This window comes from Falco naumanni, chromosome 7 (assembly GCF_017639655.2).
Source record: "Falco naumanni isolate bFalNau1 chromosome 7, bFalNau1.pat, whole genome shotgun sequence".
Classification (NCBI taxonomy): Eukaryota; Metazoa; Chordata; class Aves; order Falconiformes; family Falconidae; genus Falco; species Falco naumanni.
The window spans coordinates 52150183-52176760 of NC_054060.1; the positions used below are offsets into that span (position 1 = coordinate 52150183).

The window sequence follows — 26578 nt, forward strand, 5'->3', positions numbered from 1 at the left end:
TCACTCAGCGCCTACATGGCAGGACTCCAGGGACACAGCCCAACTGATGTCCTGCTACAGAAGTAGCACTAAGAGAAAAGCCCCAACTCTTTTCCTTTTTATCGAGCTCCCATAGCCGTCGAACATCAGATACATGACCAGGCAACACAGGGAAGCCCTAGTTCCCCCTTCTTCCCTAGGTGGAGACCCTGGCACAGCTACTTTCTGTAGAGGCAGACCTAGGCAAGCCTAGTTTGAAGAAGGCTCTATAGGTGAACTAGCAGGCAGTTAAGCCTGTATTTTAAACTCAAAAGCCTCCAAATTGACATTGCTGGCTGGTCTTTTTTTTTTTTTTTTTTTTTTTTAAAGTAAGGTGAGATTAGGAAAGCCTACCAGCCTGCCTGGGGAGTGACAGTATTTGATGCCTAGCATCACATATGCTAGGAGACATCTGTGGGTGGTGATGCTTCCCTGCTCTCAAGCTAGGGGCAGAAGACAGCCCATTGGGGGAGGCTTGGTAAGGAATAGGCAGGCCAATAGCCTGAAGAAAAGATCAAGGAGAGAGTAACGGGAAGAATTAAATCCCTCCACTCCCAGCTATTTCTTTCAGCATGTAAAAGCCAGTCCATTAACTGTTCTTAACTTTGGCCAGAAAGGATGCCTTCCCACCTAGCCAGCTGAGGAGGGATTCTTCAGTCATTTTCAACTGATATGCCACTGTATCCTAGAAATCTCTCCACCAGCTCCTGCAGTATCCCCCTAGAAGCAACCCAGGAACCCGTGCAAAGAACTGGGGCATGTATGTCTTGGGGAGACAAACCCAGTGAAAGACAGAGACAGGTAACAGGCAAGAAAGGATGGAGTCTCTTTTCCAATAGGAAGTAATGGGGAATAAAACCAGGCTGAAACACTTGTTTCAAAGTGGATTTTATTCCAGGCATTAAACAGATTCTGGCACATGCTTTCTTCAAGAAAAGGGAAAACAAATCTGGGCTCCACATAAATTACATCTGGCAAAGTGCAACTTACAAGTGAGTGGGGAAAATAAACCTTTTGAAATTTATTTCTTACAACAGCAGTTTCAGCTCCCCTTAAATAAACCCCCACTGTTTCACAGCACATGAAAAAACATCTGACACAGTAACAGTTTTCTTGAAAGGCATTACCAATGCAAATGCTCTGTCTTGACAGTCAAGGGGGCTGTTTAAAGTAAACAGGGGAACAAGGGCGAGCAGCTGCTTCTTCTGACTGCTAAAGACACAAATCATTGGGCCAAATTTGAGGGCTCAGCCAGTTTGCTTCCAAAAACCCCACTGGAGTCCTGTTCCAAAACACAGCACTGCGTGGACCTTGGGGGAAAAAAACGCAGATTAACACAGTTCCTCCTTCTCTTCAGTGCAGGGGAAGTGGAAAGTATGTTAATAATGAATCTGGACAAGACTTTGTTCTGAGGAGAAGCTTAGTTTGCCCACACTTGAAAAAAAACCTTTTGTAATGCACCTCCCTGTCAGCACCTGCTAAAATCCATTGAAAACCAATGGCTTCCAGAAGATGATGTGGGGGGATGTCAGCACTGGGCCTACGGGGAGGTCCTGTGAGCAGTGCTTTAGCTGACAGCAGAGTAAGCAGTGGGGAAGTGACCTCAGGAGAACATGTCCAAAACCACAGACTTAGGACTCTGGCAGCCCCCAGCTCCAGGAGCACTTTAAGTTATTGACATCTAGCATATGTCTACCTTTCCCCTTCTCTCCCCCAGGCTGGGGCACCTGAAGAAGGAGAGTGTCCAGTCTTCAGCTGCCCCAGCTCACAGCCCCAAACGGAGGCCAGCTCGCACTCTGCCGGGCGGTAAGCAGTAGGGAGAGAGGCACAGATCAGCACAGCTAGTCCAGGTACCTCCACTGCGTTGGAGGTGCCTCCAGCATTGGAGCCAACACAAAGTCAAGGGCAGTACCCAGTGTGCTGACACGAGCCCTCTGAACCAGGGCTGGCCCACAGCTTGGAGAGCAAAGCTTCTGTGGTCTGCAGGTCATGAGAATTGTTTGTAGAGGAGCTGGGTCCTACTCCTAGCACAGTTTTGAAGAAGGAACTGCAAGAAAGCTGCGCACACAGTGGGAGCAAGGAGGAAGGAAGCAGTACCTGGTGGTGGAGTGAACATGCTGTTAGATGCAACCCTTAAGCTGCTGGTGAGTGAAATGAAGGAAGCTCAGATCGTGCACTTATGATGCATTTCGATGAAAATACATAACCCTTCAGCACTTCATCGTATACAGAGCTTATGTACAGTACCTGCTCAACGGCCTTTCATCTGTCTTTGCATCAAGTTTTTTCAAGCTAAGTATGTGAGAACTTGAATGTTCCTGTCTCCCACTGCCTAATGGTGCTGTTCTGGAAGCAGCATCTCCTGCATATTCTTGTATAGAAAAGCAATTGCTAGCAGGATGGCATCTCTCCCCCAGTGGATTTGTCTTTCCTGCCCTCTTTCTGTTCCTTCTATTTTCTTTCCTTCTCTGCTCTTTCCTGGCCTCCGTCATTCAGGCCCAAAGCAATTCTATACAGGAAAAGAGAAATCTCTGCAGAGTCAGTGCCCTTCTTGCCACACAGAAGTGTGGCTGCACCATGCTGTATGCTTGGGACCAAAGGGAATAGCCTCCTGAGTTTTCACAGATTGGGCAGGTCATTCATCTGGTTAATTGGTGTCGAGATAGTGAGCTGATGTCAGAGTGAAGGGGGAAACAGGAAAAGAGCTCCTGCCATATGAATGATTTAGTTTTTAAATAAAGAACCGAGGACAGAAAACAAATCCTCCAGTTCTCACACAAACACTTCTGAGCGCATGCAACATTTGAAGAACAGTATCTGTTCTTTTGTCAACTGTTTGGGCTAATACCAAGCTAGGAAAGAGAATTAAAAAGGGATAGAGACATGATCAAAAGCAGCCAGCTGTTAGAATCCAAATGAACATCCTGTTTCTTGTACACCAGATCAGAAAGAATCCAGGCAATCAATTGCCTCCTGAAGGTGGCCCCACATCTGGTTGCCCTGCTAGGCTCTTGGAGAAGAGGACTGGTTTACAAAACCCAGTCCAAGAGGGGAATTTAACAGAGCTAGTAGGAAAAGGTAAGGTTGTGGGATTTTTTTTTTTTTTTTTTTTTTTTAATTTGAATAGGTAAACTTACCCTGGCAAGTCTGAAAACCCACACTCAGCTACAGCCAACTGGTAACTGGGAGCAGGACTGGGATGCCAGCTAGAGCTGTCTTTGGTATCTCTAGAACACAAAGGAGCAATCTCTCAGGGCAGGCCTGTACTGTGACAGCATTTGTGCAGGGTGCAGTTTCAGCTTCACCAGCTAACCTCCCCAGGGTGCCTACAGGGAGGAGAGCTGGGTGTTGCAATGGGAGCAGTCCCAGGCCTTTTTGCCTCCTCTTTCTAAGAGCAGGTAAAAAGCAACTAGACAGCAGGATTGGGTGGCTTGTCATGCCACCCTGTGTTCACAAGGGCCCTGCAGAGCCAGCAAGAGGGCTGTGCTCTTGCCTAGCCGGCAGCGGGAAGCCTGCAATGACATAGGGGCTGTGCCCTTCTGCCTTTCACAGCCAGGAACTGGGAGGGCTCCTGCCACAGGCCTGAGACAAGTGCAGCGGCACTGTCAGTGTGCGTTGCCCACACAGCTCTGTGCATCACCTTCAGTGTGGGATGCAGTGGGCAGTGTCTGGTAGCACCAGAGAAAGAGCAGCCAGAGAATGGTCCCAGCTTCCCCAGCATCCTAAACCATAGGCATCCATCTCTGACCAGCTCTTCAGGAGTGTGGTACCCTGAACCTAGGTCCAGCTGTGCTGCCTGCAGGCTTGGATCACTTGTGGAGGCAGGGCTAGCCTTCCACTTGTGAAAAACTGAAAGCAGGAATTCAGCAGGGAATAGTCCCCTAAACAACCCCTGGTTATGCTGATAAAACATATTGTTCCTTTTCCAGCTCTCTTGTCAGCATTGTGTAAACCTCAGCCCATGTGGCTGTGGGGAGGCTACTGCAGGCAGATGAAGGAACGGGCCCATCACAAAGAGGTTACAAACCTGCTCCTGGGGTCTGCTAGTTCCTTTCCAGCCCTTTCACTCATCATGGTGACTCTTCTTCTGGCCAGTCCTCACCGAGACACACACATGCATAAATGATGCATGATGTTAGAGGGAAAAGCCAGGAAAGCCAAAGAGCTACCAATGTTTGTACAAGCATCGTCGTGGACTCTGGGTGCAGAGAAAGGAATGGATGGGGAGAGCTGCAAGGCAGTTCTGGTCACTCCAGGTATTGGGCTGGGTCCTCCCTCCTCTCTAGGTGCAGCTGTGCATGGACATCAGCTACAAAGGAGAACTTAAGACAACAGATGGGAAGATTTCAACAACTCTCCTCATCTCCCTCTCACCCCCAGCTTCTTTGAAAAGCTCAAAAACACCAAGTGCTCAGCTGAAATGGTGGCTTGCTGATGGGCACAATGAAAACACTTAGGGTCAGACATATAAAATCATTCCTCCCTTCCCAATCCCCCTCTGTTCCCAAAGTCTCATGCACAGAGAAACAAGGAGATCTCTGTGCTACCATCATGTTGCTTGTAGCAGCTCCCACTGCTGGCCAGGTACACCTGCTTGGCAAGGGTTGGTCACCACTCTCCTGGTCTGGTTTTCCAGGCAGAGACCGCTGACGAAGTGTTGAATGAAACTGCCTTTCATCTTCCACTTCTGTGAGAAGACAAAGAAGAAACATGCTATTACTTCCATTTAACCATGAAATTGTGCCTCTCCTTCAGGAGCTGCCTGAAGGAGAAACGTTGAGCATAAACCTGAAGTAAACTCCAGCAACTGGGAAGACTGAAAATCTGGGTATGGGCAATATCTCCAAAGCACTGGTTTCTTGTATTAACAGTAACGATACCTGGAGTCTGAGTTTAGTTGAATTATAAGGCTAGATATTCAGGAACATCTAGAAGGCAAACATCACAAAAAATCAGCAAATAGTAGCATTTTCAAAAGCATATTATGTTCGCAGTTTCCCTGCCATTCTTTGTCCTGCTTCTCTAGGCACCCAGATACTGTCAAAACCTGAAACTCTTCTATGGTTTCTTTCCAATCCATATAAAGCAAAACATTGAAAGCTCTCCCAATGTGGAAAGCAATACATCCACAGAAAGCAAAAATCACACTCCTTGCTGCTTGATTAGATCATATCTATCTCTCTTCCACATCTCCTCATCTCTTCTTTCATCAAATTCAATACTTTTATCAGCACTACACTGAAAGCTCCTCATAGCGCTGCACCCTTCTCAGCTGGTCCTTCTTCATAATCTTATCTGCCCCGTCACCATTTCAGTTTGCAAGTGTCCATTTGATAGCTTCTCTGTACATATTGCTCTGCTTCCTGCAGTGCTGTCCTCCGGGTCTGCTCCCCTCCGAGCATATCTACAAGGTCCCAGATACAACCCTTTCCTAAAGGTCCACTTTGGCTGTGCTGCTTTCCGGGAAACAAATCGTATGTCCTAACTTTGAATTGTAAAATCTTTTGGGAAAGGGATGTACCTTCCATCCCTGCTGGACAGAACTGGGCCCATTGTGGCTACTAGTGAAGAGAAAAAAGCAGAAATGGGTCTGTGGACTTGGGATCTCCCAGGTGAGGCTGTGCCACTTCCCTCCAGTGGGGCACAGCTAGTTATTGGATGGAGTGCTCCAGACCCGGAGACTTTCCCATCACCCTCTTCAGTCACACTGATGACCCAGTTAGAATTAGGGTCTGGGTGCTCAGTCAGTAAACAGCTAAGGAATATTATGAGGATGTTTTGGCTAACCCATGAGACCGATGAAGAAAAAGAAACAGCTTGACACACTCATGGACCAAAAGGCTACTGCAGAAATTATGTGCAAAAGGAATAAAAAATATCCTGTAATCTTTGGACAGCATCAAAACCTACCAACATTTTAATCCTTGGGTGACACAGCAAATATTGTCATATGCTGTGTGGTTTAAGATATCCAGTTCTGTGCAAAAATTGCTGGCAGCTCTCCTCTAGATCTGTGTGCTAGTTATGTTTCTTGGAGGGCAGGGCGGTTGCAAAGTCCAGAGTAATCTGTTGCTCCTGTGTCACATATTCCTTCAAGACTAAATAACCAGAGGCAGGACCACTGTGCCAGCACTGCTCGCCCCGCCTGACAGGACACCACTGAAGGTGCACCGCTGTTTGAGCAGCAGGAAGAAGCTGGTTTTAACAGGTAAGGAGGCAGAGGAATGTAGCGATGATGGAGAAGAAGATATAAAGCAGTCTGTGCACTGCAATGCCCTCACCAGCTGCTGTGATCCCCTGCCTACACAGGTCCCAGAGCCACCTGGCTCTCATCTGGCAGAAGTCTCTCCACAAAGAGCTGAGGAAGAGTTAATACCATAAAGCAGCAGCTGTAAGATATGGAGTGGAAAGCAGGAGGTCGTCTCCACTGGAAAGCAGCGTACTGTGCCTAGCTGGTGTGACATCTGCACAAGTCTCCTCACCGCTGTGTCCCAGGGTCAAAGACACTCCAGCAGAGAGCCTCTTGACTTTCTCCAAAGCACACCTACTGTGCAAAGGGAAACTCTTCCTTGCCCTCCACCCTCTCCCTGCCTCTCTGCACTTGTGAATTCCCAGACTTCACCTTCCCCTGCATGTGTGCTACAGAACATCTGCCATTTGTCTCTTCCACACACCCCATAGCCCACCAGAAGACCCTGCTGTAAAGGAGTATGCTGTTAAGAGATTTGAGATGGAGGACCAGCGCAATTACCAAGAGACACTGCTTGTCTTCTCCCCCCCTAGTTGTTCAGGAGAAAACTAGCACCACTGGGAGGCTCGCTCATGTTAATTCCTCCAGATCAGAGACCTGCTGCCATGTCATCTCTCCATGCTGAGCAGGTACCCACTGTGATGTCTGTAGGGAGGGCCTACAGCAACAGACACAGCAGAACACCAGCAAAGATCTACCAGAGCACATTTTCTGCTGCTAACAAACTACACCAAATCAATCAGCTTCCCAGTGAGCCACACCACTGGATAGCCCAGCATTTCATCACCCCAGATCCCTATGATCAAAAGAAAGTGGGGCAAGGATGGGGAAGAGGCAGAAGGAACACTGAGAAGGTGACAAGAGTCAAATGTAAGGCTCATCCAGGCTGCAGGGAGGTACCGTGTATGGAGCTATTATAAACTGCACTGACAATAAAAGCCGAAGTAGGGCTCCTCATCTCAATGGAAATCATATTTTTGGAATGATGGAATCTACCCTTTCTTTTGCTGCCCTCCATGAGATACCAGAGCAACTCCCCTGAATGCACCTGAACCTTTCACAAGATCACCCTGCCTGACTGTCAGGCCACAGGATTACCAAGGACAGTCCAACACCTAGCCCTGCAAGGACACACCATATCTCCGAGCCTTGAGGAGGGTGGGCAGTAGGAATGGGTGGGAACAGGAGATAAGATGCTCATCTCCCAACGTCAGCCATCTCAGAGCTGGACAACTTGGTCTAAACCAGTCACCTGGTGACATACTTATGGAGGGATGCAAGGTACAAGCACCTGGGAGAGCTCAGCTTTCTCCACAGACCACAAGGGGAGCCTGGACAGCTAACTTTTAAATGACAATTATGATTCCCATCTTTAGGAAAAACAAACACAGCAGATCTTCTGCATACACAGCCAAACATGACAGGGAGTCCTCTCCTCTCCTATGCCCAGATTTATGACTTGCCTGTACTTGGAAGGAAAGCTTTTCGAAGATATAAGCATTGCACAATCTGAAAAATTTTGGCTTTAAAATCCTTCTTGGTCTCTATTTCTTGTGCAGATGGAGATAATACAGTGTACTGGTCACAACAGGTTTGGAGTAGAGATGGAAAAAAAAAAAAAAAGAATGCACATTTCCTTTAAAATGTTGTGTCTTGATCCTCTTCCCCAATGTTAACCAAATTTTCCCCCACTTTTTTGTAAAGCTCTTTTCCCATCTTTATTATCTGTCATTGCTGAGTACTTTGAGGTGGCTGGATAGAAGTACTCCACATACAGTTACTAAGAGAAAAGTCAGAAATAGCCAGTTCTTTTCTACCCAATATATACAAGAGCTGAAGGTGTTTACACTAGTAATTACCCTGTAATTCTTCAAGGTAATCAAAAGTTTTCTTTTAACTCCAGCAATCCAATCGGTTCAAGGTTTATCTCAAGATCCTAACAATAGGATGTAACACTGAAAATGTAGTGGAGTTGGCCAAGCTCAGGGAATACAGCTGACAAGAGCAGATTTTGTTGACTAGGACTGAGATGCTTCGGACAGATATGTATGGAGAGCTGATAACCAGAATGGCCAAGGATGCTGCAAGTTGTAATTGAATGTATTTGCAGAGCCATGGGCAGCCTGTAGCTGGTGTTGAAGGTGTCAAACACTAACTTTCAAATACATGAGCAGACAGACTGTGGTGGAAAAGCTCACAACACCATTCAGCAAGTACTGTCTCCCTTTGAGCACTGAAATTTGTAAAACTAAGAATCACAACTGAGAGAAACTCTTGTCTCCTGAAAATTCCTTTCAAGCTACGGCATACTGCCATATTGTTTTACCTAGTTATTGTCATGAATATGCCGAGTCAAGTGCTTCCAGAACAGACAGGTTTTCATTCCTCCTCTTTTCTGATAGTGTATATAAAGTTGCATTTGTCTGCACTTCAGGCAATATGATACACTGAGAAGCAAGGTGGGAAAAATTTCCCAATCACATTCAAAGGCACACTGGATTTCAAATACTGTTTGTCTCACAAGAAAACTTGTCCTCATTTTCAGGCTCGGGTCACATTCCTTCAGCACATTTTAATGAAATATGGCTGTTTAATAGGATTTCTCAGCATGCTTCTTGTTCTGTTGGGAAATACTGTGCCAATGTTTCTCATTTTCTTTCTCTTGTTTTAGTGTCTGACTCTCACTTTGCCTTCTATTTGTCCTCACTACAATACAAATTAAAATACCACTCCCACTGTCAGTCAGAGCCAAAACGAAAGCTAAAGGCAATAATTTATTGTGCATTCAACTAAAAAATGCTGTTCTCCAAATAACATTATGGATAACATCCATCTGGTTTGAAATCTAGTTCTGATTATGCAGAATAGCTCTTGGCTGGTCTTCTGCTAGCAGTGCCAGCTGTTGCTGTTGAATGATCAATGGGATCATGGTGCCAAATAGATTTTGTTCCTGGTTCCTTTAAACCCATGGGAGAATGGTCTGACAGAACCAAAAACTATCTAAATTTTTACTATTGTCTCATATCTTCCTACTTGCAAACTTCTAGACTTGTTTTGAATTAATGCGCTAGACACAGCTCATAATACTGTAAAGCTGCTGCTAGAGTATTACATATAGATACAAAATTATCTACCCTGTAGACACACTTAATACACAACAGCTGTGCAGCACAGGCACAAATTCAGTATGTTTGAAAGTGGAAAGCAACTTTAAGCACTGTAATGGTGCTGTCGTAAGGATCTAACCAATCCAATCTGGTGACACTAAAACAAAAGCCATCACGTGCCCCACCTTTTGTCAGAAATCTTATTTTTTCATAACTCATAGACATGAAATCCAGGATCAGAAAAGTCCAAATGTCTTCCACCACAGACCTCTGATGACAGTGACACCAGAGATGTCCCAAGCTGGGCTTTCATCATGCCACCATCTCCTCTCAGGAGAAGAGGTATGATGCATGCTGCCCAGGCTGACTCCCTTCCACTCAGACCACCTACTCGGGGCTCCCACTTGTCACCTCCACCTCTCTGAAGTAGTTCAACTCCCCCTGCTTCCTCCACTCCCACTCAGCTCGTCTGACTTTCTGAGAAGCCTCCTTGAACTGAGGAGTGGCTACACCCACGAGTAGTTTGAAAACACTGCTCTCCCCACAGCACTCACACTTTGGGCTGTCAGTACCCACAGGGAGACAGGCAAGTTGTAGGGCAGCTGGGAGAATTTGTTCTCTCCAGCTTTACTCTTTCATTTCACTCTTTAAAGTTTCTACAGTAGTGGCTATCTCCTTAAAACTCAACCTCCCAAATATCAGGAGAAGGAATGGCATAGTTTACAAAGATGACTGACTTCTAGCTAATTAAAATCCAACATCAGTATTAACAATTACTGGTGTGTTTATAGAAAGAAGGGACCATAACAACATTCCTCAAGAACACAGCAAACTTGAGCATTGCAAGTAGAACTGGCTTTATAAGTAGAAATCTGAAAAGAGGGTTCAGGACTTCAAAAAACCCCCCAACATTTCAGAGGATTTAAATGCAAATTAGATTAAAATTCAAATGTACTTCTCCCACCTCATCCCTTCAGCCACAAGGCAGTTTGGAATGGCAGCTGTGATTCAAATCAGTCTCTTAATTATTTGAAATGCTTAAACAAAATCCTTGCTCACAGTCAGTTGGCTAAATCATCTGCTAGGTCAAGTCCTTGATTTAAGTGCAGTTTGTTCACATAAGGTAATGGAAAACAACAGCTCACATCCTTAAGTGTGCGTGCATGTCTTTATAAATGAGCTTATATATAATCAACACATCAAGGCTCAATAAATCCTGTTCCAGCAGCAGAACGGGCTTGGTTGTGTTAGCGTGGATTAATCTCTCTTCTGGCTAGTAGGGCTTGGACTCCTCCCTGCTTCAGGAGACCCTTTTGCTTCCATGACAGGGGAGGCTGTGAAAGACAGCAGATTTTGGCAGCTGCTAGCGTCCTCTCTGCTGCCAGGGAAGAAAATGCTGCAAGGCATCTAAGGAGAAGCGAAGTGACCTAATTACACAGCAAGGGGGTGAGTGATTACTAACAAGAAAAAGGAGCAGGCAAGCACAGCCTACCTAGGATATCCTTGCAAGGCTAATATGAACTCAAGAGTTTTCCCAGCATATTCACGGTGACAACTCTTCAGGACATTTCTGCACTAACCAGCCCTCCAGAGGAAAGTTTACACAGGCTTTCCATAAACACGCAAGACTGGATTTCAGTGCTTTCTTTCAGGAAGAACTAAATTCAGAGATTCATGTAGCATTAAAAAGTACCCAACAGAAGAGGATGCTGGTTGATGTCTGGTAGCAAGCTGAGCTGTCTCCTGGCTTTGGGCTATCAAAAAAATAGAAGTGCCAGAAAACACAGAGTCACAGCATAGCCTTAGATGACAGAAGACTTGTTCTTTCTTGGTTTAGAGGGAAGCACAGGAACTAGAGATGAAACAAGCCCAGTCCACTGTCTGCTAGTGCTGTGCTGTCACCTGTTGTGTTTTGCCCAGTTCTGGTAAAAAGGCACATCGCATCTCTGTGAGGGCACTGGGGCCATTGCAGAGGCCATCTCTTACCTAGTGCTGTAAGGTAAAATGACTTATGTGTCCTGACAGATCAGGCATGTCCATCTTAGAGACAGCATAAGAGTCACAGAGCTGCATTTTGTGGGGAACACTGTTGCTGTGTATTTTTCCTCAGGGAGCAGTTTGTGTAGAACATACAGCGCTTTATGTCAGCTGGTATTTCTCATATGAGTTGCACCCACTCAGTTTTAAAGGTCTTTTCACATGTCCAAAGACAGCACAAAGAACACAGTTCTCTCACTTCTAAATAAGTAAACAAAAGACAGCACTCACCACCCTTCCCTTGGGTATCTCAAAGCATTTGCTGCTTATCTACCCCTCTCTGATGCTGTGCTCCACCCATGCACCAGTCTGGCTGAACATAAATGTACCCAAGGAGCAAAGTCAGGGTGCTGCTGAGCTAGAGCTAACCACGCTGCTGAGGGCCCAGGCAGAGCAGACACCCGTACACTAGTGTGGTCTGCACTTCCCACTTTGGTCGCGGCAATCTCATACATCCGAGCTTATGAAACACACCAGAGGAGACGCAGAATACAGACGGGACTTTGACAGTACTAGGTTTTCCCCTGCAGGCTACACTGATGTAGGAACACTGGTATGTGGCAATGAAGGGATTAAAAACAGGTGCACAGGTACCTACCTGTCTGCCATCTTTCTGATTGCAGGCTTCCAGTGTGATTTGAGAGCCAGTGGAGAAGGAGGTAATGGAAAGACACTTGTCCTGCTGTCTAATTAAAGGGTCACTGAAAACCCACTCCTTTGGCATAAGAAAAAGAAAGGTTCCATTAGGATCATAAGAGTGAGCAGATGAGGGAGAAAGAGTTTTTTCTATCAGATATTTCAAAAACCTGTATCCTTTCTTCAGCTCTTTACCAAAGGCTCCCTGGGAAGACTACAGCAAGTCTTCACCTGATCAGAAGCTTATGCTCAGGCTTGGTGCATCATGACTACTACAAAGCCTGCAGCTGGCTCCCTTGACCATCTGAGCTGTCTGATTAACCCTGGATCCCATGCAACTCCCTGATCTGCAGCTTTACAGATTCAGGCATACAGAGCAGGGGGGACCCCAAGCCCTGATTTACATGGCATGCAATTGCTTCTGCGTATTTTACATAGTGGACATGTTCTGTAATAGGTATCTGGGACCCACAGATTGTCAAGCGAAGCAAAACACATGCAAGCATACTCATGGACTCACATGTATCACCAGCACACATAAAGCACAAGCCACTTCATTTTTCCCTCCTTCCACTAGATGGATACTCAACCCTATCAACTATTATTGTTATACTTGCCCCAAGGAAGAAATATAAAATGCAATCAGTTTCAGAGATTTCAAACAGTAATGACATGGAACAATGAGTCAGATTAAATGGCATGTTGAATGCTGGCTGCAAACTAGTTTCTAACAGTTAACAGATGGGAATATGTATTTTCTGGCATAAAATATCCTACTGTGACCCTTAACTTTCTCAGGCTGCTTCCCTGCTGCTTTCAGTCACCAAAAGAAGAGGCTGAGTGCAGATCTTCAGCTGGTACAAACTAGCACAGCTCCGCTGCAGTTAGGAGAGCTGCACCAAATTACTGCAGCTGGGTCTTGGCTATTTAAACTCTGTTTGGGCTATATACTGAAATGCATCTGCAAAACAGCACAATTCAAGCCATCCGCAGCTACAGCTGAACTGGCAGACCAAGGCACATTTCTGATCCTGGGAAAATCTCTTAACTACATGCCAGGGTACTAGCCAAACATACCCCAGGACCAGTTCTCATGGGTTGGACAATGAAGCAGAGTACACCCAAGCAATGATCTGAGCGGGAACAGCTACGTGACTCAAACCCTGGCTGCACACCTACTGCACGGACTAGTCACACCCCTGAGCATTCAAGCACTACTGTTGCTTTTGAATGATGAAAATCTTCCTACTCTACACCTGACTGCTAGGTCTGTTGAGCCAACAGAACTCAGAGATGGGCATAGCTTCTTTTTCTGCTTACCATTAAAATCATTGCCATGGCCAAATTCTTTGTTCATTCACCTCTGTACAAACCCACCAAGGCCAGAGATGCCTCTTCATTCTCAAGTAATAAAAAGGGCAGAAGCAGGAGCAAAGCACCAAACTGAAGCTTGCCTTACCTGAGTGACAGGTGGATTGTTCGCTGTCCCTTTACAGTTTCCCATGCCAGCCAACGTATTCCCTGTGGTATCCTGTGCCCGAGACTCCAGGCATTTTCCTCCTTGTTTAATTATTCCTGGAATCAACTCCTTTTCAGGAATCCTTAAAGTAAAATGACAGTTGCATGGTGCTTCATAGACAGAAATGTCCAAAGCACTTTCACACGTACAAGGGCATAACTGGCCCCTCACTGTAACACAGTCCCCTTTATTTGACAGAAAATGAACAATATCATGCTATCCACTGGAAACGTCTGGAGGAGGCAGAAGTCAAGGGAGAACTTGGTCAGAGGGCTGGTACCCTTTTGTTTCAGGAGGTATAACAGGATTTTTCGGTATACCCCAAGCAGTTTAGTGTGATGTCTCTTCTGGAAAAGATCATTGCCAGTAAAAAGCCATATTCACACTGATATATGCTGTTTCTGCCTCCCCCTTTTCCAGAGTCTGCCCCCCCGTGCTAACACATATTCACTGTCTCATTGGTAGCAACAGAGGAAAGATCTGTCAAGGCCAGACTACAGCTGGATGTTTTAGCCTTGACCCACGTTAGTTACAGACTTTGTTTGACTGAGATGTAAAGACGTGTTGCCAGGGTGTGTTAGCTAGCAAGTGCTAACAACACAGCTCTACCCAGGCTACCTCCCAGCAGAGCAATGATACGACGCTACTGCACCCCGAGCCAGGGCAGGGGAAGCCACAGGCACAGCTGGTTCTCACATCTATCAGGGCTTTCTCTGAAACACCCACACCTCTGCACTGGGGCTGTCCAGCTCTACTTGACCCAAGTACCTCCAGGCAGAGCACCCAACAGGCAGAGACCAAGCCATAACTGGGAGGGATGTAATGCTCTGGCACTTGTCTACACCCCGCACCTCTGAAAACACCACTGTTGCACATCTCTGAGGCACAACTGTGTAGGGCAGAGCACAGGGCTCCTAGAGGCAGGAGCAACAACCTTTTGCAGAGGTGTGATGATACAAGCCAGGAAATCACAGGAGATTTCTCACCAAAAAGAACAGAGGAAAGCCTTTTCCAGGCATAAGTCTCTTTTGCCCACTGCCGCCACGGCTCGGCTTCTCATTGTGACCCACCTCCCAGATACTTCATTTCTACAAGCAGAGAACTGACTCACTTGAGCTCGGGGTAGACGTTCTCCAGATACCACTGGAAGGATTTACAGTTCAGTTTGCGTCGCTGCTCCACTCGGTCTGCAACACTGGAAACACAGGCAGGTTGTTGAGGATAAGGCAGTGAATAGAAGGGAGGGGAACAGTGAAGATTGGCCAGGAGGTTTGAGGGAGACTATATGACTTTTTCCCATTACTCATTCTCCCACGTAGCTGTTGCTGGTTTCAGAGCACTAACAGTGACCTGAGGTGAAAAGGAGGAGAGAGGCAAGTGGCAGGAAATAGAGAAGGAAGACAAACACCTCCAGCGAGCAAACCTTGCACTTCCTTTGGCTCAGAACGACGGCAGGGCCCAGGTCCTACAGTGTTAGATAATACACTGCAGTAAAACTACTGCAGGACCAGGAAAGCGTTTCTGCCTCTGGGTGCCCCTGTAGAGGCATACCATGAAATCTGCACAACAACCAGCTCCTGAAAAGGCCTAGAAAGTGTTTGTGCTCGGGTATATACAAACAGTTAATCTGTGTGTGCTAGAGCGCATCTCTAGCTCATGGCAGCAGCTCTAGGTTCAGGTGGGGTTTCAGACCTAAAGGACATAATTATTTGCTCTTAAGCAGTTTGGGGAAATGGGAGGGGTATAGGAGAAAATTAACGTCTGAGCAACTGCTGCAGCAGTCCTCCCACTGCTGATCTGCTTGGCTTTAGCTGGCTGAAGAAGAGGACTTACCTCAAGGAGTCCTGCTGAGCAGTGACACTAGGGACTCTCCTCTTCAAGCTATAACACTGTATGGGTCTGTTGGGAAGCACTTTCAACTGTACCCATGCTCCTTGCCACCCTCAGCCCACAGAGGCCATCATACTGCCCACACCCTCAGAAGAATGTACTTAGATCCTATATTCACATGAAAATTGTGGGGAAGGAGGGTCCATTTTAGGCCCAGTTGACAGTGATGGTGTCAAAGGCATTTGCATTCTAAACTCTGGTTTTAATGCAGGTTCACAGGGCTGTTACTACAGGTCAGGAAATTACCTGAAATAAAACCCTACAGCTCTGCTCCAGCTCTTATTCAGCCAATGCTACCAGTAAAGCTGCTAGGAAGTCTGGGTGAACAAGAACTGCAGGTTTTGCCCCTAAAATACATAAGCAATTTATCCGTGTCCAATATGCAATGGTCTGGTTTCCTTTGCAAGCAGCAGGGTTACTTGCTATTTGGCCCCAGCTCAGCTGCTGCAGTCAGCTCAAGGACAGATAAACTAAGTAGGCAAAGCTATTTGTACTAAAATATGTAATGCATCATGATAATAAAGCACAATATACAACAAAAAAAAGTGTGTGTGGGTCAGACCAAACCTGCTTGTCATCAAATAACCAGGAGACACATCATTAACCAGTGCCCATAGCTATACATTTGAGTTACAACTGCATTTGCCAAGTCCTTACGCTGATACAGCAATAGTTGCTTGTTCACAGGCAGATAAAACCCACAGATACATATCATTCCTGGGATTTTTTACGTTTATTTGGGAGTCATAGGGGTTTGTTAGCACAGAAAGCAAGCTCTTCTCTCATCCCAGGTTCTGGTGTCCATCACTGATTCCTGGGTCACAAAGACTGTTTAAGCCCGTAACAGTGAATCCCACGTGGACTGGAGACAGCTTTAGCAAAGGTGCTGTAAGGAGCACAATTCTGCACAGAAGTGGGCTCAGCAGGTGCTGGAGACAAGTCACAATCAGACTGTGTTTCTAAATGAGATGTCTCACTATTGGCCATGCTCTCTCCTGCCCTACAAACCAGGCAAACCACCCATTCCTCATCAGGAAGGAGGGGAGTGCACCAAGTGCAACCTGCCCCATCTGCCAGGTAGCTATGCTTGCCCCAGGATTCTGTATCCACACAGGAACTTTGGATCAAGCTCTGCTATGCATAGTTCACATTTTCAGAGCAGCTGCATGTGGTGTTAGAAAATATTCTTATCTACCCACTTAAAATGGTAGATTTTAATTCTGTAATGGATTAATAAATCTGTAATTGACTCATTACAGATCCCTTCAGCCTTCTGCTCACAAATGATTTATGCAGGGTTACTCGGGGAAATATAAAGTGAATTAGAATCAAACTTTGTTAGCCAGACACTCAAGCTGCAACATCCCTGGCAAGCCAGCTATATTCAGAGCATCTCTGTTTCCCACACTTAGCACCAGAGAAGATCCCAAACCTATTTATTGCTAGCAAGGGGCTCACCAGAGCCCTCCTACCAAGGTTTGGGGGCAGCTTACCTTCCAAATGACTTCCCAATGGCAGATGGCCGGGCCTCATAGTAGTACTGCTTGTATTCATCCATCCACACCTCTGCTGTGCGCTTGGTGTTCCTGCATGGGCATTGAGGAGATGCTTTGCTGAGTGCTGCTGGAGAACCTGCCCTCCCAGCAAGCAGGCACTGGCTGGGCAGACCCAAGGCCTGTCTGCCAGGGGGGAGTGGGGGGCAGTCTCAAACATGAAACACAATGTTCAACACGGATGGATACAGACTGAAAGTCTACAAAGCCTTGCAAGGATAGTTCAGTTCAGAAGTTAAAATTTTAACAGCTATAGTTTACCATGATTTTTTCACATTTACTCCCTCTGCAGAGACACCTGGACTGACTGTCACCATCATCCTACTTTACAGTATCCCCTTCACCAGATTAGCATAACACCATGGAATAATTCAGCTTGGCGAACACCTCCAGGTATCACCTGATCCAACCTCCTGCCCAAAGCAGACTAGCTTCAGGTTAGGTCATGTCATTCAGGGTCTTGTCTGGTCAAGTTCTGAAATCTCCAGAGATGGAGAGTTCACCACCCTCTGGGGCCCTGCGCCAGTGCTTAACCACTCTCCCTGTGAAGCACTTTGTCTCATCTGGTTTTTTTCTTCCCATCTGTCCAGCAGTGGAAGTTGTCCTTAGGGCTTGTCTCAGAGCACATACAGCTCAGTAGGATCTCTGGACTCAGAAGCAGCTCAGAGACAACAGAGATGACTGAGGACTGCTGATACACAGGCACATGTCATAGGGCACTATCCACAAATGGCCAGGGTCGCTCTGGGGTACTGCTCCCTGCCTCCATTGCAGACTGAGAAAGAAGAAGATGCACCAATAGAAACAACAGAGAAGGGAACAAGTTCTGTTCACAGAAAAAAGCAATTCATCCTTCCCTTGAGAACAAATGCTCAGCCACAAGCTGTTCTCTGTCATCAGGCAGAAAGACAACAAAGAATTCAGGCTTATTTAGACATGCCCAACATCAAGGTGACCTGGCTGCCACCAGGCACTACCAAACACCTACTTGATGTAAGTCAATGCATTGCCCTCAGGGAAGTCATAGGGATGACGCTTCCTGAACACGTGTCCCACTCGACTGCAGGGAACAATCTCCAAGCTGCCACCGCACATCCACACTCGGAAAGAGAGTTCTGGAAGAGACCCCAAGAGTCACACAGCTGCAGGCAGATTAGAAGCATTTCCAAGAAGGGCAACTTCAGCAGTGTGCCTGAAAACTCTGCTCCTCTGCTCTACATGTATCGCCTGCAATAACAAAACCAGGAGGAGTGATGCCATGGTGAGAGCAGAAAAACTGTCCTCCCTTCGTTAAAATGGAGGCAAACCTTGTGGCTTGGAGGCTTCCTAGCCTCCTCCAGTCCCACTCCTCTCTTTGGTCACCTGAGCATCTCAGTGAGACACCTTTCCCTTTGACCAGATCTTTGTGGTTGCTGTCAGGCCTTCAGGATGGCATTTGGCAACGCTGAGATCACCCCCACTCCCACCTTGTTTTGGACTGCTGTAACATTACATCCCCGCACAAGGATGGGGGGGGGGGAAAAAAAAAAAAAAAAAAAAAAAAAAAGAAAGAGAAGAATTTACTGTGTAAAGCAAATCATGAGGAAGAAAAGTAATTTAGGAGACAACGAGAAAGAAGAAGACAAGATGAGGACGTAGGGAGTAACTCAATGTCTAGAGCACAGTCCTCTACCTCATATCTCCATGTTATCTACCCTACAATATCTTGTTATTCTTGTTCTGCTTAGCTCTGTTAATTAAAAAAAAAAAAAAAAAAAGTGGATGACTGGGTTAGTTTGTCACCACTTGCCTCTGCTGCAGGAGCTACTGAAAGCAGATATCAGTCTAATAGTGTGACTATAAAAATACGGAGAGAATCCTGCTACTTGAAGAAATCCCGCTGGTCCTGAAGCTTAACTCAACATTTTGTTAAAGGATTAGAAGAACAGAAGCTTTGATGTACAGGCACTTATTTGTATTACGGAAGAGATATGACCTTGCTCAAGCTTACAGGTCCGTCCTCGCAAATTTAATCACTTCCACACTGGAGGAGGGGTTTTCCACTTGTGTGTCACGTGGTAGTGAGAAGAGAAGGAAGAAGAAAAATGAAAATTAGCTGAGTAGTTTGGTAGTCCTTACCAAAAAGGCTTCAGATTGTGTAGACTAATTACTTCAAAAACTTTACTCAGTTGAGATCTCCCTCCAGTAATGCTTAAATCATGGGACTGATGTTTAGAAATTAAAAAAAAATTAGGTATTCAGATCTAATAGCTGTTTCAAAGCATGTACACACACTAACATCTTCCCAAACTTCATCTTTCTCCATAGCTTTCCTCTCTAGCTCCTGGGAAAGGTGGTTGTATTTAATCTAGCTTCTAAGTAAACCCCCATTTTATTAGACTGTATTTTGGGGCATTTCTTACTAGCTCTTGTCTGTCCCTGACTCTTCCCTAGAGGTTTTTATTTCAATCTCTTTTCAACAGGGAGTTCCAGCTTCAAAGAGAGGAAGGACTTTAAAAACAACAAAAAAAGGCCAAGACTTAAGTTCTGTCTGGTGGTGTGTCCTGCTGGTATTTGCTCTCCTGGAATGAGGTTCTGACTCACTCCAGCCCTTAACAAAAACCAAAACTCTAAATCTAGCATGTGTAACTTCAAACGATGCCCATTTCCCAGGAAAGGATTCCTCATGCCTATCTTAGGCACACAGACAGACTGCATGTCCAGGTTTGTAAATGACAGAATTCCTTAAAGAAGGGGCAAAAAAATGCAGGCTTTGGGCACAGAAGAGAAAATGGAGATCAAACAGCTTATTAAGGACTTTCATCCACCCTATGATGAAAAGCATAGCAGAACTTTTTGCTGTATATTTTCCAGGACATGACCTAGTCCATATGTGTTTTAAATTACTTAATCACTGTGGCTTTTCCCTGTCACAGTGGAAAAAAAGGGGTTTACCAGCTCACATCCAGCTGGAAGGATATTTAGGCAGCTGGTAATTGCTGCCTGATCATTTCTATGTACCTGCTGTGTGTGTAGAGCTTGCCTGGCTCTGTGCCCTTCCCATACATTCTTTTATCCTATTTCCTCACAGGAAAAAAGTTTCAAAGAAGTAGTTTATTAAAAATTGCCTTCATGGGCAGGGAATGTCCCATCTCACCCACCCAAATTAGTCAGAACCACTCTCCCACCTCATCTGCAAATGGTGACCTTATCCAAACAGTTCCTTTCCACTCAGAATTGCAATTTGTAGTAAAAATAGTGTTTCGGAACATTATAAACATTTTTCCTTAATAACAAAATCTATATTAAAATTAAGTATGGAAAAGTTTTTGGATTTTAAGAGGGTAAATTAACCATTCTGGATATTTCAAGGAAAATTAATATTTTTAGTTGTCAAATACAGGTTGGTTTCTACCCCTCTGCCATGCAACAGCAGCAGGATCAATGTAGAAGCCACTGGTTGATTTACTGCCTCACATTATGCTGAAGAGCTGAAAAAAAATTAGCTCTAAAAAAGAGAAGTAGTACATTCTGGTTTTAAAATACCTTCCCATTGCCATCCTCGTAGTGGTGGTGCGGCAACGTGGCTCAGGGACAGGCTGCATTTAACAGAGCATTGTGCACTTAGCTTTGCTCTCTCAAGTGAAGAGTGGAGGTGCAGGACAAGGGACAAGTGGTGCGAGACAACAAATATACAGGGAAACCACGCAAGACAGAACTGGCAAGCCCCGTGTACCTGGCCACTGACAGGCTTTACAAGAGCAACATGAAGGAGAATGAAACAGTTCTGTGGAGGCTGCGATCAGCTGTGTGTGCAAGAATGGCTGTGGGTGCACAGGTGACTTACTGCCACATACAGCAGAGAGCTCTGCTTAGCATCAAGCTACCAACATATGCACCAAATGACAACACTAGGCTTCAAGGTGGGCAGAAGCAAACAACCAAAAGCCTGAGAAATATTCTTTCTCTGTATTTGGGGTTTACAGCTTTTACACCGTTGCAGCTCAGAGGCTGCAACAAAAAAAGGCAGGATGGCCAAGTGGCTGGTTCTGCAGCTGGAGCAGGGCTGGTAACAGCAAAGAGCTGAGTGTGTCTGTGCAGAGGAGTCTGAGGGACACAGGACAGGGGATCTTCATGTCTGGGTAAAGGCTGCCTGTTACTTCTGCCTACAGTGCTTAGATGATGCTACTAGCACAGCCAGCCCCACTAAATATCTCTTTTTAATATCATGAATATCATTAACCTGAAGCAAGACCTCAGAACACAGAGAACACAAGCACTCATTATTAGATATTTTGTTTTTAAAAAGTGGTACCTTGATATTCTGTTATCAGCCAAAAACATTATCTCCTGGTTTCAGAGAGCATTTCTGAAAGAGGCAGCTGTCCCTGCTGTATTCAGAGAAACAAAAGTTTCCTCTTCCTGACTGTTTCTTTCTTTCTAATTGGTCCTCCAGGTGCTAGAAAACACCATATAAATTCTTCTTTAATGGGTTTTATGTACAAATTGTGACATTTATGGAAGCTGTAGAAACAGAATAATTTTTTTTACAGTGCTAGCCAAGAAAAGTCTATTTAGGTTGACTGCAAAACAGAGTAAGGCATTTATCTCTTTGGCTCCACCTGCATCATTTCTAAACAAATGTGCCAAATATGTGAGGTGTCCATGAACCTCTTCTCAATACTCTCCTTACTTTCGCCACTAACATCTGGTGACATTGAAGCATCCCTTCACACAGGGCAAAGAGAGATGCCTGGAATATCTGTGCCACCATTAAGTACAAGTACCATGTCCTGTAAGATAACAGCACTTGAGTGGACAGACTACCCTTGGCCTCTGAATTCCTCAGATGTTTGTGATGTCCTAGTCTGCTTCTAAATGTTTGCATTCTGAAACTCTTTGTACCCAAATTCCACTTACAAAGAGGGTTGTTTTATTAAGAAAAATATCCTTCTGACCTATCAAGCTGGGAAAGTAATTCAGACTTATCTGGGAAAGAGGAACAGGCATAAGAAGAGAACATAGGAGTGACTGTCGACTTCAGAGCTGGGGCAACACAGATTGTCATGTGAAGGACTGGAGGAATATTCTCCAAAAACAAACAGGAATTTAACTATCAGGAGGTTCCTCTTTCTTACTTGTACTGCTGGAGCACCTGTATAATAGTGCTTATGCCTGTAAGAGAGCGATAGCCCTGATCGCAAAAAGCCTCCATCTACTTTGGACAAAGCTGACAGTGATAAAATTCTGACCGACATGGGGATTACCTGACCATGTCCTTAGCCTTATATCAACATGCAGATCAGATCTCTCAAAAGACAGGCGATGAAGACTGGGGAGTGGTTCTGCATTAGTGTGTCACTCCCCTCAAACATCCTAAACTTACCAAAATTTTCTCCTCCCCAGATGTCCATTTGAATATCATATTTTCCCAGGTGGTTAAACCAGGACTTGTTGATCACAAAGATGCCTCCTGCTATGACAGGGGTTCTGGAAAAGAAAACACAAGCCCATACACAATATTCACACATGTATGTAACACCACCATCTTCATTTCAGAGGGGGAACAATTCGTCCAGGCCTGACAAATTATACCTCATTTAAAAGAGAAAAATAGTTGAGCTGGGATGTGAACCTGCAGCAGCCTTCTGAGATCCCCCTCACTAGATCATCATCCTGCCTTTTGTTAGATGGTCCTGCAAGCACTACATGAGTAATGCTATCTTTTTAATTGATACAAATATGCACAGTGTGAAGGAATGACAGGGGCACTGTCTGATGACTGTTTACCAGCTAGACACAGTGTGAGAGACACTGCTGCATGTACTGCTCTGCTGTTAGCAAGCTGGTTGCTTCTGGAGTACAAAACAGAGACTCACAAAGGAGGAATTTAGTGATACTTTTATGCTACAAACAGGGAACTGTCTGGCTATATAGACAAGCACTGTAACTTTTTATACCAGGATTTGTCACATTCTACATTCATCAGAGTCATGCAGACCGCAGCAAGGCTGGCACTTCAGGCAACAAAGTCTGGTTTTGGACACACATATTTAAGGAGGGGAGGATAATTCTGTGTCCAAATTACTAGGCAAGATTCAGTTCCCAGGTCTGCTTTACATTTGCTGGGTGACTGTTTAGCTGCTTCATTCCTTAATTCTTCACCTGGAAGATAGAGGTGATTAAAAAATCCCAAAGGGATTTCTGAGGCATTCAGAGTGTTGAGTGAGGAAGATCACAAAAACAAACATAGGAGAAGAGGTGGCTTGTAGAGATGGCATGCCTGCAAGCCTATGATAGTATGTAATTGGTATTCTTAAAATATTCAGAGAGTAATATTCTCAGAATTAGGGTAGGTAGACCTCAATGCATTCAGAAAATAACATGAAGAGTTTATAATCATTAAGTGAATACTATGGCTTTTTGTCCTCAGCATGGCAGTCCTTGTGCACTCCTTGCCATACAGGTTAAGGTTTAGTAAAGGCATTTGGAGGGCTATACACAGTTCATCGGATACAGCTACCTTATAGACTGAGTTGGATCTGTTCTGGACATCTTCTGCTCTATAGGAATCTGCTCCCACTTAAAGTGAAGGCTCCAGTCAAACCCTGAGAAGAAAAAATACACGTCAGATGTCTTTCCACTAGCTTCAGCGATAGTCTCCACCTTTACATCATAAGCTATCCCTACTTTCCTTCCCTGACCACCCTTATAGACTACCCAAAACGGCAAGAATCTATCTTAATGTAGAAGTCACCAGTTTCTGTCTTGGCTTCCTCATCCCTTAGCATTACAGATCTCTGCTTAATTTCACTCCACATCTCCAGGGAAGTGTTGTCAATATGAGACATAATTGCATTTTGGCCAGTCTGTCTTACACTTCCCTGTCTGCCAAAGTTATGAGGCTTTAATCAAAGGACTTTGTGGGATGTGATGCATTCTGGGAACAAAGGCCTGCAATCATTGTCACCATCACCTCTTTCAAGGCTACCATTTACTTATAGTTGGCCTGTAGTGGACAGCTGAGCACAGCACAGTCACTAACAAAATGCCATTGCTAAGGGTAGCCTCAGAACAAGTAGTCTTTGGCGGGCAAGCAGTGCAGTAGTGAACCCCAGCCACAGAAGAGGGAGAAGAGCACCAGGCACTGTGGGTCACCACAGGAGCAGCTGCAGGGGGTTCACCTGCAAGGAGAGAGGTGAAAATGCTTTTCAGATGCCATGCCTGTCAGATTCCAGTGTACATGTAGTGCAGGGAGGGCATGGTGATATTTTTAATCTGTTAACTGAAATTTCAAAATGTTGTGAGAGCAATGCAAGCTCAAGAGAAAAACACTACTTGGGTTTTGTTTTAAATTTACAAAAGATCTGACTTTTCAAGTTGCAGGAAAAAGAGGACAGAAAACCCATCAGGAAAGATCATCACTCTGTTTTCTTGGGAAGCTGAAGAGAACATCAATTATTTTTCACACACCATCCCTCAGACCTAACTTACACAAGCCATTCATTATACCCACCTCCCCTCAGATCTGCTGATGCTGCCAGGTAGGCAAAATTATCCAGGCTGATAACATCAATGATTGGACTCACCACGCGTGTATAATCCTGAGAGAAAGAAAGAAAGCGGGGAGTGGGGGAGGGAAGGGGTGGGAGTCAGGCTTTTCTGCTTTTTTTGAAAGTTGCCAAAGCTGCCAGAGATCAGAAAACAGAATGTTGCACATGTAAATCTCCATTTGGCTTCTCCAGTAAAGTTCTGGTAGCTGAGCAAGGGAACCCTGGCCACTGCATCCAAACACGGAGATGGTGGGTACTAGCCAACTGCACGCCATGAATGTGGGGAACAGAGCTTGGGAGCCCAACACCCAGGGGTGCTGCTAAGAAACAGGCCTTTATTTCCTGCCCAAGTCACAGGGCATGAACCACTGTCCCAAAGGTTTTGCGCTTCCTTTTGCTGTCTACTGACAGCATACCTTCTGCTCAGCCATCCTTGAATTAACTAATTATCATCAGCCAGAAATTATGAATCCCCTAATAAAGCATATTCCTAACAAGTGCTATGAATCAAGACCCCACACTTAAAAATCATAGTGTAAACTGAAAAAATATTATAATACTAAGATATTTGGAGTACTTCATTGCCATTAAGAGGTATAGATATTTACAGTTTTCCTTTGCAATCCTTTTAGTAAGTAGAAGTTGAGATTATAACAATTTTTCAACATCACAAGACAGGGCATTAAAGACAGTCTTGTGATAACTGAAATATATGATGAAACACAGCCAGCAATGCCAGAAGCAACATCTTGTTATCAGACAGCTTCAGTCTCAATGGCCTTCCAATCAAACCTTCATTTTATGCTTTGCAACAGTTCCTGCTGCTGTAGCACACTTGGCCAGGACAGTACATCCCAGGCGAGAGCTCACATTCATGTTTATTGCCCTTCGTGCTGCGATGGCTGCACAGTGAGAGTATGTCTGCCCAGCCTGAGCACCCCCAGCACCCACCTACAGCCTGGTGCTCCAGCCAGTCAATGCTAGGACTGGGTAGGGCAAGACTGAAATCTGAACTACGATGCACATCAGAAACATAGGAAGTAGGTCAGAAATAGGCTGACTTGAAATCTTCTCACTAAATAATACAGGAGTCAGCACCCAAGCTTTTGCAGCTTAGATCCTTCCCTGAAGAAACTACTGAGGTCCTTTCTGCCTAAGGACCTTTTGCTGCTGCTGCTGCAGCTTGACTTAAGAGCATTAGTAAAGTGAACACCTATGGGCTTCCAAGATGGAGGATTTATTGAGCAGGAATAAAAAGCAGAGCTTTTAAATCATCAGTTCTGAAGTTTCACCTTCTTCTGCTCCCTCATATTAAGCCAACCAGACATGAATACAAGGCAGCATTAAAGCCTCCACCCCTCTCCAGGGGCCCATTACTCCATGGGATCAATCCCAGCCACTTGCAAGCACGGCTGTGACTTCTCCCATCACCTCTCCATACTCTGCTCTTACAGCAGAGCTGTAGGTCTCCCCCTCCAGCCCTACAGTGCAGTCAGGGTGACAGCTACTAATATTCCTGTCTCATTTTCACTCTTCCAGCCTCACGTCGATCCTTTGCCAAGTGAACCAGCAAAGGGACATCTGTGCACTCACAAGCAGCACCTCTGTGCTAGGAAGACACCTGCATGCAGGTGGTGTGTGTTGGCAGCTCAGCAGGAGCATCAACGAAGGAAAATTTTGGCAGTGACAAGGCAGAGGGCAGGGTCCAGAAGCAAGAAGGGAGATGGCAACCATGGAAAAGTTGCACAGTGCGTGCTGCCAAAGTGGCTATCCTATGTACAGGTTGATGGGACTAGGGAGCACAGCACTTGCAGGAGACATGAGGTACAAGTCGGTGGTTCAAGCATTCACCAGTGCATCCCACCACTCAGCACCCCCTGCCCTGCCACAGTGGCAGGAGAACATAGAAGCCCATCAGGGATCTCTTGCCCATCTAGCTCAGGTCGTATATTTCTCTGTAACAGCTTGCCTGCGGAGTACCTGAGCAGACTTCTTCCTCACCAGTACTGCTGATGGCATGTGAAAGCAGAGGATCC

At 45.4% G+C, this 26578-nt stretch overlaps 1 protein-coding gene across 1 annotated transcript in view; it reads right to left on the reverse strand.

Moving 5' to 3' along the window:
* Positions 1 to 889: 889 nt before the first annotated feature.
* The window catches only part of GALNT16 (polypeptide N-acetylgalactosaminyltransferase 16), a 77390-nt gene continuing 51701 nt past the window's right edge, over positions 890 to 26578 (reverse strand). Inside the window, exons 7-15 of the mRNA XM_040601897.1 lie at positions 24506 to 24593; positions 23513 to 23597; positions 22376 to 22479; positions 17999 to 18125; positions 16951 to 17043; positions 14679 to 14762; positions 13508 to 13649; positions 12011 to 12127; positions 890 to 4705 (exon numbers count right to left, since the gene is read on the reverse strand). Coding sequence (XP_040457831.1) covers positions 4568 to 4705; positions 12011 to 12127; positions 13508 to 13649; positions 14679 to 14762; positions 16951 to 17043; positions 17999 to 18125; positions 22376 to 22479; positions 23513 to 23597; positions 24506 to 24593 — 978 coding nt within the window. The 3' untranslated portion in view covers positions 890 to 4567. The remainder of the gene's footprint in view (positions 4706 to 12010; positions 12128 to 13507; positions 13650 to 14678; positions 14763 to 16950; positions 17044 to 17998; positions 18126 to 22375; positions 22480 to 23512; positions 23598 to 24505; positions 24594 to 26578) is intronic.